Source organism: Pleurodeles waltl, chromosome 5 (assembly GCF_031143425.1).
Source record: "Pleurodeles waltl isolate 20211129_DDA chromosome 5, aPleWal1.hap1.20221129, whole genome shotgun sequence".
Classification (NCBI taxonomy): Eukaryota; Metazoa; Chordata; class Amphibia; order Caudata; family Salamandridae; genus Pleurodeles; species Pleurodeles waltl.
Window position 1 is genome coordinate 428,651,870 of NC_090444.1, and position 18,877 is coordinate 428,670,746.

Sequence of the window (18,877 nt, forward strand, 5' to 3'; positions counted from 1 at the left end):
CTAGGGCATTGTGTTACAGTTCCTGCAGGGGGGAGGTGGTAGTCACCTCCACCCAGTGCAGACTTTGTTTCTGGCCTCAGAGAGCACAAAGGCACTCACCCCATGTGGCCAGAAACCCGTCTGGATGTGGCAGGCTGGCAGAAATTAGTCAGCCTAGCACTAGTAGTTGGGCTGGTATACAGGGGGCATCTCTAAAATGCCATTGGTGTGCTTTTCTCAATACATCCCACACTGGCATCAGTGTGGATTTATTGTGCTGAGAAGTTCAATACCAAACTTCCCAGTATTCAGTGTAGCCATTATGGAACTGTGGAGTTTGTGTTTGACAAACTTCCAGACGATATACTCTTTATGGCTACCATGCACTTACAATGTCCAAGAATTGGCTTAGACACTGTAGGGGCATAGTTGCATGAGCACTGTGCCCTCACCTGTAGTATAGTGCACCCTACTTTAGGGCTGGAAGGCCTGCTAGAGGGATGACCTACCTATGCCACAGGCAGTATTTTTTGTGCACGGCATCCTGAGAGGGATGCCATGTCGACTTTGCCTTTTTCTCCCCACCAACACACACAATGTGCAATAGCAGTGTGCATGTGTTAGGTGAGGGGTCCCTTAGGTGGCTCTGCACAAGCTCCAAGAGTCGTTACAACGCTGCTCGTGCCAGAACATGGAGCCACCTGAACTTCTCCTGCTGGCACAGCGTGCACCGACGACTGCAGCCAACTTGTTAAAGCTGAACTCCGTAAAGCAACTGTACAATGTTATATGCGTTTTTTAAGGGGACTGCCTATTGATTCCTATGGTGCGTAACTACACACAGAAAGACTGCATTTATTAAAACTTGAAAAATTCATAACTTAAGAAGTACTTAACCAATTTTGATAATCTTTGTCTTAACAATTATATAAAAATTCATAGTATTTTTATAAATTGGATTCGAGTTATTCCTTTGCGTGCAAGAGTCGCATGATTGATACTGTGAGTGTAACAAATACTTTGCACTTCTCCAAGATTCACCTAACTGCTCGACCAAGCTACCTCAAAAATCAAAGGATTAGGTGATATAGTTTTAGCATCGGGAAACCAACGTGTGGTTGCCTGGAGCCCCTACACAGTGCACCTAGTTTTGTGCACTAGATAGAGGGCCAGCCTCCTATAACTGATTTCTCCAGATGTTTTTATTATCCTTGATGTAAAATACTGATCAGGTTGGAACCCAGTCCTCATATCATTCCAGATACAAGTGGTTCTCCAACACTGGAGTAAACACTGGGTGAAAAATAAAAAGCTCCTTGCACCGTCTGTCTACTGCTAGCGTTTTGATCCTGGCAATGTAGAAGTGAATGACCGATGCTGGAGGGCTTTCTTTCAGTTATCATATTCATTGAGCCATGTTTCTGGCACTCAAAGCCTCTGTGTTACTGAGTGAACTACACAGCCTCAAGGTTATACACTGAAAGGGGTTCTTCAGGATGTCAAATGTAACTTAATTCGCACAATTCTTGAGTAAGTACTCACAAGTGTCTTATAAGTGACCAGGTTAAAAATACTAATCTGACAAAGTTATAGTTAGTTTCAAAATCTTTTACATTCAATGAATGAGAGTGGAGCAGAATGTTATTTACAAAAAAACATAGCGGTCCTTACACTGTTTAGTTTCAAAGATCCAAAAGGTAAGGGAGCAAAAAGCAATCTCAACATATTTTCAAATTAATCCAGCACTATCGTATTCTGGGCATTGCTTTATATATTCTAGATGGGTCTGTAACCACCACAACCACTTGTGGTGATAACATGGCTTTTCATTGGTAACCCCAGCAAGTCTCAACTAGGTGCCCCATACTTGTTTAATTGGTAACGGGTGAGTAATGCTGAATTGCATCTTCTCTAAAATTGATTATAATTGTAAATCATAAAATTCAATTTTTACTTGATTGTGTTGAATACATGGCATCTATGTGGGATTTATGAGTGATTACACAAGTTATCATTCATTTCTTTTAATGTGGGGAAGATTAAGTGATTTGTTCAGAATCATAGGTGTTGAGGCCGCACTGACATTGGAACCTGGTTCCTCAGTTCCGAAGTCAGCATCTTTGGCCGTAGTGCCACATTCTTCTTCACCCTCCCACCAACTCCTCCTTTTAAGTTGAGCCTAGTGTTTTTTTTTTTTTTTAGCTAAGTTCCACAACAGCATAGCTTAAAAAAAAACTTGGACACAGCTAGCATTGTCCTCATCCTAGCACCTTTATTTTGTTTACTTTCTGCAATGTTGCAAACAGCTGTGTCTGTGAATAGCTTGCAGACACTGGAAAAACATTTCCTTCTGAAAAAAGAGCTCTTTGCTTCTTCAGAGACAAAGGTTATTTTACGATGATCAATTGCTGATAGTGATGATAGTGCCATTCTTGGTAGGTACAATGGTATTCTGTATTTCCTCATTCCTCACATCATACTACTTTTGACAGTCCTTTAGCAGTGCTTCATATGATAATGAGTCATTGATTTTGACGTGGGAAAACATTTGTCCTCCCTTAAGAGAAGAGAGTTCAATGCATTGGTGGATCAGAAGTGGCCACGACGATGCAGTGTTTCTGTTCCCCATCCTAAGCAAAGCATCTAAAACATTTTAAAACTTTTAAAACAGTTCAATTAAACACTGAATCACACTCTACCCAGGAATTGTGATACCAACACATAACTTGAGAACAATGTTCTAACAAAGAAGTTGGAGATGAGTTGGGACTAGTCTCCTGAAAAGCCTGTACCTTGTGATGTGCAGCCCTGAAACAAGACATCTTCATGACAGTTCTTTTTTTTTTTAGCTCAGATAGATAATCATAAGTAGATTCTGAATTTTGATCTTGTTAGCATTCTCAGTGAATGGAATATCAATATAATAAATCTACTCTAAGTGAAACCTGCTTCCAGGTTTCACAACCCAAAGTCAAAGGGGAATTGTCAGTTGATAAGCTGGTCAGATAAGTTTCTCTTACGGTTTCCACCCACTGGGCTATATTTAGGCATATAATTATCTTTTGATATGAATAGTTTCTGTGTCTAGTCTGAAGCAGTACTTAAAGTTATGAATAATCATTATAAGGGATGGAGTGTGAATGAGAAACACTGCCACTGCAAGGCAAGAAACAACTTCATGTGTAATGTTATTATGAATTACTGGTTAGGTGAATAAAGTAAAAAGTTAATTAGGATATTGGTTTGATTTTTTTTAAATGTATCTCTATTCAGGTATTTTTCTGAAATGTATGACCTAACATAGCTTATGATCACATGCTCAATGTTATTATTAAGTTGTTTTTGCACCGAAGAAGTTAAATTACTGTGGTCATCTGTTTTCTGACAGGGTGCCTTGTATTGCCTTCTTGGAAGCCATGGTGGTGTCTGCCTTGCGAATCTTCATGACTGGGACTGCATAGTACAGACTTGGCCTGCAATCGTGTCTTCAGGACTAAGCCAGGCTATGTCTTTGGAGAAACCTTCCATTGTCAGACTTTTTGACGAACTAACCGAAAGGATCCAGCGCCAGTTTGAAACAATTGGACTGGACTTTGCTGTAAGCAAAAAACATTTCCGTTTGTTCTGTTGACTGATAAATTTAGAATGCGTTTAGACATGTAAAACCTATTGCCATGTTTTCAATGAGAGCTATCTTTTTGAGGTAACATTGGTATTTGGTCACTCTGGAGTGCATAATGCAGGACAGTAACTGTGAATTTTTTCCAGAATATTGACTGATGGTTTCTGAATGCTGAGCTGTTTTTATATTATGTTAACTATTGGTACTTGTGAAGCACTCACCCCCCACTGGTAGTTTTTTGGTACATTGATATGTGCCAAGACTTTCACATTACTCAGAATAGTGACTGAAGAGCCTGGCCTTCAGTCTCTTGTATAATCACACATAGTATAAGATTTTTCTTACTTTGTTTTCCAGTATGTTCCACATTACAGGATTCTGAACATAGCGAACACTTAAAACCGATTCTGACTTTCATGCAAGATGATTCAGAGGGCAGTCTGCCAGGTTACAAAAGCTGGTTTCTGGGCACACACTCGATTACTTTGCTTGTAAAGGAGGTTTGGCTGGCTGTCTAACGCGGCAAACACATTGGTTGGACTATAATATTTTCTCTCTCTCTTTTTTTCTTTTATTTTTTTCAGATAACAGTTTTATTCCATTTACTGTCTCACAGACATAAAGGCAATATCCACTTGGGCCCACATTCTGTGTTAGAAATGTAGTTCCAACGATTGCAACAACAAATGGAAGCAATTATTACATGCATTGTCATGACCATATATGCAGACCACTTTTTCATGTATGTGTGCATAATCGTGAGAGGTCTATTTTGGAGCGGGTATGATGTCTATACCTTCATGCGTCTGCCAATCCACCAATATGTTAGTGTGCTTGTTTGGACAACATTTGGTTTCGTTGACAAGTAGTTCTAAAGCCATGCAATGGACCAGCTCTGTAACCCACTTCTCAAATGGGAAAGGGGGCACACTCCTCCATTAGTCTATAATATTATCTCAGCCTGCAACCAAATTAAAGAGAATCAATGTGATATGATCAGAGTGTGGTGCGGTCAGCAGCATTTTCAAGGTGCTGCTACCAATTCATGCACGGTCTTGGAAGGCCCAAGTACGGCACATTAGCTTAGTCAGTTTTAGAGCAGAAAATATTTAATCATGATTTGCACCCTATGTGGATAAACCAGGTAACGGAGGATGCACTTAATTGACTTCAGGTTTACAAAGCTACTACAGGCCGTCAGGGTACTTTAGGTCCTAAATTGGTAAGTTTTCATCCCATCTATGGCTCCTTACATCTTTCTCAGCCTGGGCAAGATCAAACCCAAGGCCATATTAGGTGAGGTGACAATGCAAGCCATGATTTCATTTGTTATGCACAGGATTTTAACAGAAACTGAAGGATGTAAAAAAATATTTTATCTCGGGTATATTCTGCAGAAACTGGATTCTGGGCACAAATTACACTGATACAGGACCTCCCATGTATGACCTGGCCTATATAACTTGACCATAGGTTCAAACAGTGTAGGAAGCTGGCCTGGTGTGTTGTGCGTACCCAATGTACGTACACCTTATACCAGGTCCTGGTATCCCCTCTTAGTGAAGTCTAGGCAGAGTCTACAGGCCAGGCTCTCTAGAGGTAGCTGTGGATGAGCAACCAAGGCCAGGAGACATGCAAAGCTCATGCAATACCACTGTAGTCACACAGCACTTACACACATGAAAAAGAACACTCAGTTGTACAAAAATAAAAGTACTTTATTTTTGGAACAAATCACCACAAACTACTAGAAGGGTAACCCACATGTTCGATGGCATGTGTAGCTGCAGATACACATGCTGTGCACATCCCGCCATCTGGTGTTGGGCTCGGAGTGTTACAAGTTGTTTTTCTTCGAAGAAGTCTTTTCGAGTCACGAGACCGAGGGACTCCTCCCATTTCGACTCCATTGCGCATGGGCGTCGACTCCATCTTAGATTGTTTTTTTTCCGCCATCGGGTTCGGACGTGTTCCTTTTCGCTCCGTGTTTCGGGTCGGAAAGTTAGTTAGAATCTCGGAAAAATCGTCGGTATTGTTTGCGTTCGGTATCGGGTTAGTTACAACAGATCGACACCGAATTGAGAAGAGCTCCGGTGGCCCGTCGGGGTTTTTCGATTCCCGTCGGGGCCTAGTCGGCCCGGCCACATGTCTCTTCAAGGCTGATGGAACGGACCCCATTCCGCTTCTGTCCAAAATGCCATAACAAGTATCCATATACAGATCAACACCTGGTCTGTAACTTGTGTTTGTCACCAGAACACAAGGAGGATACTTGTGAGGCCTGTCGAGCGTTTCGGTCGAGGAAGACACTCAGGGACCGAAGAGCAAGAAGACTGCAAATGGCGTCGGCGCCGACAGGACAAGGGTGTTTTGAGGAGGAGGAAGAAACATTCTCCATCCAGGATTCGGACTCTGAGGAGGTCGATCCCGAAGAAACGCCGAAAACCATAAGTAAGACGTCGAAACAAAAAACTCACGAAAAGACTGCCAAAGCCCAGGGGACGCCACCGCCAACAGGCCATGGCTTAACCCAAAAAGTAGGTGACCGTCCATCGGCACCGAAAAAGGGCGAGCTGGTGTCGAAGTCATCCGACTCCGGTTGAGATACAGGCATGCAGCAATCTCGGGCCCGAGAGAGTGGCTCCGAAAAGATTCTGCACCAAGACAGCGGCACCGAAATTGGTCGGCACCGAGAGGGCACTACGCCGAAAAGCAAAAAGATTTTGTCGGAGCCGAAAAAAGCAGCAGAAAAGGTTTTGGTGCCGAAACATCCGGCCTCCGAACCGAACATTAGTTCCTATTCAGAGGAACAAGGACTGTCCTCTCAAATGAAGACACACAGATTTGAAGAAGAATTACAGACAATAGAGCCACATCACACGCAAAGGCGGCTCTTTATTCAGAAAGATACAGGGAAGATCAGCACTCTTCCCCCAATCAGAATGAAACGAAAACTTGCCTTCCAAGACAAAGACAAGGACAAGGACAAGGACAAACAGCCACAAGCAAAAGTGGCTAAACAAATAACACCACCACCATCCCCACATCACTCTCCACAACTATCACCGGTAGCGACTCCACCAATGATGCAATCCCCAACACATACGGGGATGAGTCAAGATGACCCTGACGCATGGGACCTTTACGACGCACCAGTGTCAGACAATAGTCCTCAATGCTATCCAGCAAGACCCTCGCCACCTGAGGATAGTACAGGCTACATTCAAGTGGTATCAAGGGCAGCAGCATTTCACAATGTCAGCCTTCACTCAGAACCCATTGAAGATGACTTCCTTTTTAATACACTGTCGTCTACGCACAGTCAATATCAGTCTGCCAATGTTGCCCGGAATGCTAAAACACTCCAAACAAGTGTTTGAAGAGCCTGTCAAAGGGAGAGCCATTACTCCAAGAGTAGATAAAAAATATAAACCGCCACCAACAGACCCAGTGTACATCACACAACAGCTATCACCAGACTCTGTTGTAGTTGGAGCAGCGCGCAAAAGAGCCAACTCTCATACTTCAGGAGACGCGCCACCTCCAGATAAAGAGAGTAGAAAATTCGACGCGGCAGACAAAAGGGTGGCGGCACAGGCAGCAAACCAGTGGCGTATTGCAAATTCGCAAGCTTTGCTAGCCAGATATGATAGGGCCCATTGGGACGAGATGCAACACCTTATTGAACACTTGCCAAAGGAGTTTCAAAAAAGAGCGCAGCAAGTAGTCGAAGAGGGACAAAATATCTCCAATAATCAAATTCGATCAGCAATGGATGCTGCAGACACAGCTGCTAGAACTGTCAACACAGCAGTAATGATAAGGAGGCATGCATGGCTGCGTACATCAGGATTTAAACCAGAGATACAGCAAGCTGTGCTGAATATGCCATTCAACGGACAGCAGTTGTTTGGGCCGGAGGTGGACACTGCAATTGAAAAACTTAAAAAAGACACTGACACGGCCAAAGCCATGGGCGCGCTCTACTCCCCACAGAGCAGACGCACATTTCGAAAAACACAATTTCGGTGGGGTTTCGAGGGCAAACCACAGAAGCCACAACCTCACAAACAAAGCCCATTTACCAGAGCCATTATCAGCGGGGAGGTTTTCGGAAACAGAGGAAAGTTCCAAAGTCCAAAAACTCCTCAAAACAAACAGTGACTTCAAGGTCACAAATCCCCAACACAGAACACCTGTGGGGGGGAGACTAACCAAGTTTTACACACATTGGGAGGAAATAACAACAGACACTTGGGTCTTAGCAATTATCCAGCATGGTTATTGCATAGAATTTCTCAAAATCCCTCCAAACGTCCCACCGAAAACACACAATATGTCAAAACAACATATAGATCTTCTAGGACTAGAAGTTCAGGCATTGCTACAGAAAGAAGCAATAGAATTAGTACCAAAAGATCAATTAAACACAGGAGTTTACTCGCTGTACTTCCTGATACCCAAAAAGGACAAGAGCCTGAGACCGATACTAGATCTCAGAACATTAAATACCTACATCAAATCAGACCATTTTCACATGGTTACTCTACAAGACGTAATCCCACTGCTCAAACAACAAGACTACATGACAACACTAGACCTAAAGGATGCATATTTCCATATACCAATACATCCTTCACACAGAAAGTACCTAAGGTTTGTATTCCAAGGGATACATTACCAATTCAAAGTGTTGCCATTCGGAATAACAACTGCGCCAAGAGTTTTTACAAAATGCCTGGCAGTAGTAGCTGCACATATCAGAAGGCAGCAAATACATGTGTTCCCATACCTAGACGATTGGTTAATCAAAACCAATACGCTAAAACGGTGTTCACAACACACAAAATATGTCATAGAAAACCTACACAAACTAGGTTTCTCAATCAACTACGCAAAGTCACACCTGCAGCCGTGCCAAACACAGCAATACTTAGGATCAACAATCAACACAGCAAAAGGGATTGCTACTCCAAGTCCACAAAGAGTACAAACATTTCACAATGTAATACAAACCTTGTATCCAAAACAAAAAGTACAAGTCAAAATAATACTGAAACTACTAGGCATGATGTCCTCATGCATAGCCATTGTCCCAAATGCAAGGTTACACATGCGGCCCTTACAACAGTGCCTAGCATCACAATGGTCACAAGCACAGGGTCAGCTTCTAGATCTGGTGTTGATAGACCGCCAAACATACATCTCGCTTCAATGGTGGAACAGTATAAATTTAAACCAAGAGCGGCCTTTCCAAGACCCAGTGCCACAATACGTGATAACAACAGATGCTTCCATGACAGGGTGGGGAGCACACCTCAATCAACACAGCATCCAAGGACAATGGAACGTACAGCAAAAACAGTTACACATAAATCAACTAGAACTGTTAGCGGTATTTCTAGCGCTGAAAGCATTTCAACCCATGATAACCCACAAATACATTCTTGTCAAAACAGACAACATGACAACAATGTACTACCTAAACAAACAAGGAGGGACACACTCAACTCAGTTGTGTCTCCTAACACAGAAAATATGGCATTGGGCTATTCACAACCACATTCGCCTAATAGCACAATTTATTCCAGGAATTCAGAATCAGTTAGCAGACAATCTCTCACGGGATCACCAACAGATCCACGAATGGGAGATTCACCCACAAATACTGAACACTTACTTCCAAATTTGGGGAACACCACAAATAGATCTATTTGCAACGAAGGAAAACTCAAAATGCCAAAACTTCGCATCCAGGTACCCACAAAATCAGTCTCAGGGCAATGCGCTATGGATGAACTGGTCAGGGATATTTGCTTACGCTTTTCCCCCTCTCCCACTCCTTCCATATCTAGTAAACAAGTTGAGTCAAAACAAACTCAAACTCATACTAATAGCACCAACATGGGCAAGGCAACCTTGGTACACAACACTACTAGACCTGTCAGTAGTACCTCATGTCAAACTACCAAACAGACCAGATCTGTTAACACAACACAAACAACAGATCAGGCATCCAAATCCAGCATCGCTGAATCTAGCAATTTGGCTCCTGAAATCCTAGAATTCGGACACTTAGACCTCACACAAGAATGTATGGAGGTCCTAAAACAGGCTAGAAAGCCTACCACTAGAGACTGCTATGCAAATAAATGGAAAAGATTTGTTTATTACTGCCATAATAATCAAATTCAACCCTTACACGCATCTACAAAAGATATAGTAGGATACTTACTACATTTGCAAAAAGCAAAACTAGCTTTCTCGTCCATAAAAATACATCTTGCTGCAATTTCAGCTTACCTGCAAATTACGCAATCAACTTCATTATTTAGGATACCAGTCATAAAAGCGTTTATGGAAGGCCTAAAGAGAATTATACCACCAAGAACGCCACCAGTTCCTTCATGGAACCTCAACATTGTCTTAACACGACTCATGGGCCCACCTTTTGAGCCCATGCACTCTTGTGAAATGCAATACTTAACGTGGAAAGTTGCATTTTTAATTGCCATCACATCTCTAAGAAGAGTGAGTGAAATTCAAGCGTTTACCATTCAAGAACCATTTATTCAAATACACAAAAATAAAGTTGTTCTACGAACAAATCCCAAATTTTTACCAAAAGTAATCTCACCATTCCACTTGAATCAAACGGTAGAATTACCAGTGTTCTTCCCACAGCCAGATTCTGTAGCTGAAAGAGCACTACATACATTAGACATCAAAAGAGCACTAATGTACTACATTGACAGAACAAAACTAATTCGAAAGACAAAACAACTATTTATCGCCTTTCAAAAACCTCATACAGGAAATCCAATTTCAAAACAAGGCATTGCTAGATGGATAGTTAGGTGCATTCAAACCTGCTATCTTAAAGCTAAAAGAGAACTGCCTATTACACCAAAGGCACACTCAACCAGAAAGAAAGGTGCTACTATGGCCTTTCTAGGAAATATTCCAATGAACGAAATATGTAAGGCAGCGACATGGTCTACGCCTCATACATTTACCAAGCACTACTGTGTAGATGTGCTAACTGCACAACAAGCAACAGTAGGTCAAGCTGTACTAAAAACATTATTCCAAACTACTTCAACTCCTACAGGCTGAACCACCGCTTTTGGGGAGATAACTGCTTACTAGTCTATGCACAGCATGTGTATCTGCAGCTATACATGCCATCGAACGGAAAATGTCACTTACCCAGTGTACATCTGTTCGTGGCATTAGTCGCTGCAGATTCACATGCGCCCACCCGCCTCCCCGGGAGCCTGTAGCCGTTTAGAAGTAGATCTTAAACATTTGTACATTTTTAAATAGATTACTTGAAACTTTATTATGTACATACGCATTCACTCCATTGCATGGGCACTATTACTAGCATACACAACTCCTACCTCACCCTCTGCGGGGAAAACAATCTAAGATGGAGTCGACGCCCATGCGCAATGGAGTCGAAATGGGAGGAGTCCCTCGGTCTCGTGACTCGAAAAGACTTCTTCGAAGAAAAACAACTTGTAACACTCCGAGCCCAACACCAGATGGCGGGATGTGCACAGCATGTGAATCTGCAGCGACTAATGCCACGAACAGATGTACACTGGGTAAGTGACATTTTCCTTAGGAGGTGAGTTAAACACTAAATATATACACTGATAATCAGGTAGATATATAAAAGGTTAGAAAACAGTGCAATTAGCAATAACCAATAGTGACCCTAGGGGGAGCACAAACCATATACCAAAAGCACAGAGGTAAGTAACACAGTACCCCCCAGCTACCAGGAATGCAGGAGTAAATCACTGGATTTACCCTAGACCACCTAAATGGAGGAAAAGGAGACACCCAGACAAGACTGTAAGAAAACCAGCGGTGGATTCCTGAAGAAAGAAGACCTATGGAGAGAGGGGGCCAAGTCCTAGAGTCACAGTGGAGTCCAGGAGGAGTAGGAGCTACTACCCACCCAACTGTAGTTGCAGGAGTTGGTTGACTGTGATGAAGAACAGGTCAACACTGCAGCCCTGCAGCCGGAGAAGAGTTCCTGATGGATGCAGCTGATGTCCCACGCTGGAAGGAAGATTGCAGACGTGTGTCCGTAGAGGAGTTCCACCGACAAGCCTTGCCAAAGGCAAACTCGCGGTTAGTGGAAAAGTGGTGCTGCCGGGGACCAGCAAAGCCCAGGAGGACTCAACCCAGGAGGGGGAGTCACAGGGTACCCTCAGCTTTGCAGAGAGTCCACAGGACCGAGGCAGCACCCACAGGAGTCAGGGGCAGGAACACAGGAGTCACAGAAGAAGCCCACGCAGCACTACAAAAGAGGATCCCACGCCGCCAGAGAACCACTCTCTGGTTGGGCTTTGCAGGAAGGAGTGCTGGGGGCTGGAGCTGTACGTCGCCTGAAGATCCCTTGGAGGAGATGCAAACAAGCCTTGGCAGCTGCAAGAGATGTAGTGCACAGTGGTACTATCCTGCGTGGGAGGGCAAGGGCTTACCTACACCAAAGTTGGACAGCTGGCAGAGAGGACCAAGAGGCGTATTGCGCACCAACACTCGTGATGCAGGATCCACACAACTCAAGATGGGGGGAGATTCACACAGCCAGTGTTTGCTTGCTGTAGGTGCCTGCGGTTGCAGTGGAGTGACTCCTTCACTCCAAGGGAGATTCCTCCTTCTTCTTCTTGTGCAGGCTGAAGAGTTGCAGTCTTCTGTGGATGCATGGCGTGGGAAATGTTGCAAAGCTGGCAGGAGCCCTGGAAACAATGTTGCAGAAGATTCCTTTCTTCTTGGAGGCAGCTTGTCGGGTCCTGGAGGTTCCGGTCGCAGTTCCGGAGACCAGAAGTCGAAGCGGAGGTTGCAGAGGAGTCCTGCTGGAATCTTGCAAGCCAAATCTGAGGACGCACCCCAGAGGAAGACCCTAAATAGCCCTGAAAGGGGGATTGGTTAGCTAACCAGGTAAGCACTTATCAGGAGGGGGCTCTGATGTCACCTGCCTGGCCTGGCCACTCAGATGCTCCCAGAGTTCCCTGCCAACCTCGGAAACACGATGGCAGAACCCAGGGACCCAGGATGGCAGAACCCAGCTCTGGGCACCACCCCTGGGGTGCTGATGGACAGGGGAGGTTCACTCCCCTTTCCATTGTCCAATTTCAGGCCAGAGCAGGGACCGGGGGTCCCTGAACATGTGTGGACTGGGTATGTATGGAGGGCACCAAATGTGCCCTTCAAAGCAAACTAGTGGCTTGGGGAGACTACCCCTCCCAAGCCAGTCACACCTATTTCCAAAGGGAGAGGGTGTTACCTCCCTCTCCCAAAAGAAATACTTAGTTCTGCCTTCCTGGGCTTGATCAGATCAAGCAGCAGGAGGGCATGAACCTGTCTGAGGGGTGGCAGAAGCTGGGCTGCCCGGAAAACCCTGTAAGACTGCTGGTAGCAATGCTGGGGGTCTTCTAAGGAGCGAATGGAATCATACTTCCAATACTTGCAACAGTATGATTCCAAAATGTTTGATACCGGACAAGCACAGGTTCGGAATTACCATTTATCATTATGTAGCTGGACATAGGTGCTAGTGCAGGGGTTGCCCTCACACACAGGTACCTCTGCTAGTGCAGGGGGTGCCCTCACACACAGGTACCTGCACCCTGCCCTCTGGGCTGAGAGGGCGTACCATAGGGGTGACTTACAGTGACCTGGTGTAGTCACCTTTAGTGAAAACGGGTTCATGCACCTCTTTCATTCAGGCTTCAATGGGAGGCCTGCAGAACCCTTTGCATGGGCTCCCTATGGGTGGCAGATTAACTGCTGCAGCCCATAGGGATCCCCTGGAACCCCTATGCCCTGGATACCTAGGTACCATACACTAGGGACTTACATGGGGGACTATTATGCCAATTGTGGGAAGAAAAAGATACAATTTAGAGGAGAGAGCAAAACCACTGGGGTCTTGGTTAGCAGGATCCTAATAGACACAGTCAAACACACTGACAACTGGCAGAAAATGGGGGTAACCAGGCCAAGAAAGAGGGTACTTTCGTACACAACCCCTGCAGATGAAGGACAAGAAGGCTAACCTTGCCCAGATGAGTCTTCATTGCCTAAGTGAAAATATCTGAAGAGTCCATCTGCATTGGAATGGTTACTCCCAGGTCTATGTTCCACTCTTTAGTCCATTCCCTGCAGGGATATGAACCACCTCAACAATTTGGGGTTTTCTCCCTTCATCTGTTTGAGCCATAGAAGGGGCTTGTGGTCTGTTTGAACAATGAAGTGAGTGCCAAACAGGTATGGCCTCAGCTTTTCAGGGCCCAGACCACAGCAAAGGCATCCATTTCTATAGCTGACCAACGCTTCGCTCTAGGAGTAAATCTTCTGCTTATAAAAGCAACTGGTTGATCCTGTCCCTCAGTGTTGAGCTGAGAAATAACTGCCCCTACCTGGACAATGAATCTCTTAGAGTAGTCAGGGCTTTTTGAAACAGGTGTTGAGCACATGGCCAGTTTGAGGTCCTCAAAAGCTTTTTGACAACTAGCTGTCCATAAAAGTTGTTTTGGCATCTTTTTAGATGTGAGGTTATTAAGAGGGGCTGCCATGGAGCCATAATTCTTGATGAACCTCCTGTAGTACCCAGTGAGGCCTAGGAAGGCTCTCACCTGGGTCTGGGTGGTAGAGGGAGGCCACTCTAAAACAGTTTGAATCTTCCCCTGCAACGGTTGAATCTGCCCCCCACCTACCAGGTGGCCCACATATACAACCTGCCCTTTCTGGCACCTAAAGGCCTTGATAGTGAGGCCTGCTTTTTACAGAGTTAAACCAGGTGGTCATCCCAGGTGAAGTTAAAGACATCTGTCATCGAGATAGGCACTATAGGCTTCCAAACCTTAGAGGACTGTATTTACCAGCCTCTGAAAAGTGGCAGGTACATTCTTCAAACCAAAGGGCATAACAGTAAATTGATAATTCCCTCCATTGGGTGAGAAAGCAGTTTTTGGTTTTGCATCCTCTGACAATTTGATCTGCCCTAGGAATAGGGTGAGCATCCGTCTTTGTGATTGTGTTGAGCCCTCTGTAATCAACACAGAATCTCATCTCCCTTTTCCCATTTTGGGAGTGAGGTTTTGGTACCAGCACCACTGGGCTAGCCCAGGGGCTGTCAGAGTGCTCAATCACTCCTAGGTCTCGCATCTTTGCTCTTCTACTTTGATGCAGACCGTAGCATGATCAGGTTGCCTGTAAATTTTACTTTTAACATGCAAACGGTCCCCTTGTCAATGGTGTGTTCACACCATGTTGTCTGACCAGGTGTCAGAGAAAACAGTTCGGAGAACTGGCATAGGATGCTCCTGCAGTCGTCTTTCTGAGACTCAGAAAGGCAGTCATCTAGGACAACTCCATCCACTGAGCCATCAGCTGCTGTGGTGGAGAAGAGATCAGGGAGAGGGTCGTTCTCATTTTCCTGTCCCTCATCAGTAGCCATGAGCAGGGTCATGTCAGCCCTGTCATAGTAGGGCTTAAGGCAGTTCACATGAAGCACACTAGGGGGGCTTCTAGGAGTGCCAAGGTCCACCAAATAGGTGACCTCACCCTTCTTCTCCACTATAGTATGGGGACCACTCCACTTGTCTTGGAGTACCCTGGGAGCCATAGGCTCCGGGACCCACACTTTCTGCCCTGGCTGGTACACAATTAGGACAGCCTTCTGGTCATGCCACTGTTTCTACAGTTCTTGGCTATCCTGAAGTTTTTTACTGACCTTTTTCATATACTCAGCCATCCTGGATATGAGGCCAAGTACATAATCTACAGTGTCTTGTTTAGGGGGCTTGAGAGGTTGCTTCCAGCCCTCCCTTACAAGTGCAAATGGACCCCTAACAGGGTGTCCAAACAGATGTTCAAAGGGGCTGTACCCCGCTCCCTTCTGAGGAACCTCCCTGTAGGCAAACAGGAGGCATGGCAGTAGGTCATCCCATCTCCTCCTGAGTTTGTCAGAGTCCCACGATCATGCATTTGAGGGTTTTGTTAAACCTCTCAACCATACCATTGGTTTGGGGGTGGTAAGGGGTGGTGAACTTGTAAGTTACACCACATTCCTTCCACATGGCCTTAAGGTATGCATACATGAGTTGTGTACCTCTGTCTGACACCAATTCTTTTGGGAAGCCCATCCTGGAGAAGATTCCCAGGAGGGCCTTTGCCACTGCAGGAGCTGTAGTGCTCCTTAGAGGTATAGCCTCTGGATACCTGGTTGCATGGTCCACCACCACCAGTATAAATCTGTTTCCAGAGGTAGAGGGTGGGTCTAGGGGGCCGAAAATATCCACCCCAACCCTCTCAAGTGAAACCCCAACCACTGGTAGTGGAATTAGGTGGGCCTTTGGGGTGTCACCTGTCTTGACACTGACTTGGCAGGTGACACAGTAGCAACAAACCTCCTGTGACCGGGTATGCCCGGCACCGAGTAATTCAAATGACGTATCGGAAGGCTCCGATACGTCATTTCCACGTTTCCCCGTTGCCGGGGAAACGCAACGGGACCGAGGCCGCTGCGCGGCCGTTGCCAGGGAAACCAGTATGGTTTCCCGGCACAGAGGAGCTGAAAAAGAGGACGCGCAGCAACGAAGGGTGAGAGCGCGATGGAAAGAGAATCTGGAAAGGACGACGGACGAGGAGAAAGGAACCCTGGGGAGAGAGGAGAGACCAAAGGAGGAGGACTACTCCAAGAAGAGACCATCGAGGACGGGAGGAAGCGGAGACCCAGGAGAGAACGAGGAATCTATACTGGACACCCCGGGAAGAGGAGATAGACCGGAGGAACGCCATAACGCCAGCCACGGCCCTGGAGGGTCGTGGCTAAGCAAGGTACGGTCCTTTTGGACTCCAGAAAGGGGCACAAAGTTATAAGGGACTGGGGAGAGGATATAAAGGAGGGGAAAAAGAGGGACAGGAAAGAGAGCACCTGGGCCACTGCATGTGAGACACTTTTCCCCTCACTACGTGTGGACGCCGGTCAGGTCATTCCGCAACTGTTCACCAACACACCCCATCCTTATTTTGTTTTCCCTATTTCCCCAGTCAGAGAGAGAGAGAGAGAGAGTGGAAACTGGTTATACAAAACCCATACTTACCCCAGTATTTTCTATCCTTCTATTGCCGGTACTGTTCTGGATCCACCTGAGTGAAAACACCAGGACTGCATCTGAAAGAGAAAACAAAGAACAGAGGACATTAAGCAAAGCGGGACTAAATTGCTCGAAAACATAATTGAGAAAGAAATCAACATCACCTTAAAATAGACATTCTATGTACTTCACCATTTTCATTTGTTTAATAAACCACTTAAATAAGCACTATCACCACCTCTCCATTGTGTTTATACTGTTCGGCCTGTCACAGTGGTGTCAGAAGTGGGATCTTATTAGTTTCGGACCCCTTCCCGACGCCCGAACAGTATACATAATGAGTGACACTCCCTCGCTGGAAGATATGATAAAACAACTGGCGGAGGGCCAGAGACATTTGCAGTTGGTATGGGAGGCACACCAACGCGAAGCAAAGGAGGATAGGGAAGCATTACAGTCTGCTTTGAAAAGCCAGGCAACAATCCTCGCAAACAATCAACTGGTCCACGAGACGGCTATGAAAAAATTAACCGAAACTATTGCTGTCAGTAAGGTTCATCCAAACGTACCTAGTTCTGTGTTACAGAAATATCAAGAAGGTGAAGACCCCGAATCCTTCTTTACTAATTTTGAGAGAGTGGCCTCGTCTGCCCAATGGCCTGAGGATAGATGGGGTCAGTATGTCGCACCGCTTCTTACAGGGATATTACAAGCAGCATATCAAGCGGCAAACCCGGGGGGAACTACGCCATACCAAGAGATAAAGACTAGTATATTAGAACGTGTTGGGCATGACACCGAATATTATAGGGTCAAATTCCGGAAAATCAAATGGGGACCAAATGAGGACCCCCGAACCTTTTATTATCGTGTAAAAGACTTAGCTTTGAAATGGTTAGGTCCTTCCGGGAATAGCAGAGAGGAAGTGATCCAAACAATCGTTCTTGAACAATATTTAGATGCTTTGCCCACAGCTACCAAACACTGGATTCGCCAACATCCCAAAGTAAATACTGACATGGCGATCGACTTAGCATGTGCTTATCATCGCTCCGTGGATATAAGGAATGTGCCACCCCGACCTAGCTTAAAGCCGGGGCTATCTAACCCTAAAAGCATTCCCAGAACCCCTCCTGAGGAGCCTATTCCACGCAGACTAATCGACCATCCTCAGATATCAGGTCCCCAATGTTACAACTGTGGGGAATGGGGACACATCGTCTGCATGGGTCCTAGAAAACAAGATCCTGGTGAGCCCATGGAGATAGGAGTCACCCGGAGAAGGGTACTGTGTACAGGACAAGGTAACCTGAAGTTTAAACAGATTATAACCATCAATGGACAGCCAGTATGGGCTCTTATTGATTCCGGGTGTAGCCAATCCGTAGTGAGGAAAGATATCGTAAACCTATCAGACGAGGACGTAGAACGATGGGTAAATATTTGTTGTATTCATGGAGACAAAGAGCGATACCCCTTATATCAGCTAACAGTGGAGTGGGGAAATTACCAAGATGTCCTACCCATGGGAATAATGACAGAATTGATCGAGGAATGTATCATTGGGACTGATTACGAACATTTCCAAGAGATCCTAGATCATGTTAGAACATCCAAGAAGACCCAGGACTTGTGGAGGGAAGCTCCCTTTTCTAACAGTGTTATCGAATGCCCTATAACCCGTCGAAAGTTATCACGTAGAGAAAAACGGGCAGCCAAAGCAAATCACCGGGGAAAAGAGATACAAGGACAAAAGCCTGGCCTTATTGCCGAAATACATGAGGCACCTATCAGTTTCCCTCAGCTACAGAGAGAAGATCCTTCTCTCACACAAGCTTGGAAGTCCGCAAAAACTGAAGAGACCGAGGAGGTGGGTCCCTACTTCCTAATTAAGAAAAACCTCTTATACAGAATAACCACCACTCGTACAGGGGAACATAAACAACAACTATTGGTACCCGAGCATTATAGAGAGCACGTCCTGACTTTGGCTCATAGTCAACCAGGTGGGGGTCATTATGGGCGGGAAAAAAACGAAGAGTACCTCCTTAGGTGGTTTTATTGGCCAGGGGTTTTCGCCCACATACGCAAATATTGTGCCCAATGTCCCCGATGTCAACTTACTGAACCGGGTAGACCTAAGAAAGCACCCCTA

At 45.3% G+C, this 18,877-nt stretch overlaps 1 protein-coding gene across 1 annotated transcript in view; it reads left to right on the forward strand.

Annotated features, from left to right (window-relative positions):
• The window catches only part of PSME4 (proteasome activator subunit 4), a 1,396,200-nt gene that overhangs the window by 622,448 nt on the left and 754,875 nt on the right, over positions 1–18,877 (forward strand). The window contains exon 28 of the mRNA XM_069234194.1: positions 3,368–3,577. Coding sequence (XP_069090295.1) covers positions 3,368–3,577 — 210 coding nt within the window. The remainder of the gene's footprint in view (positions 1–3,367; positions 3,578–18,877) is intronic.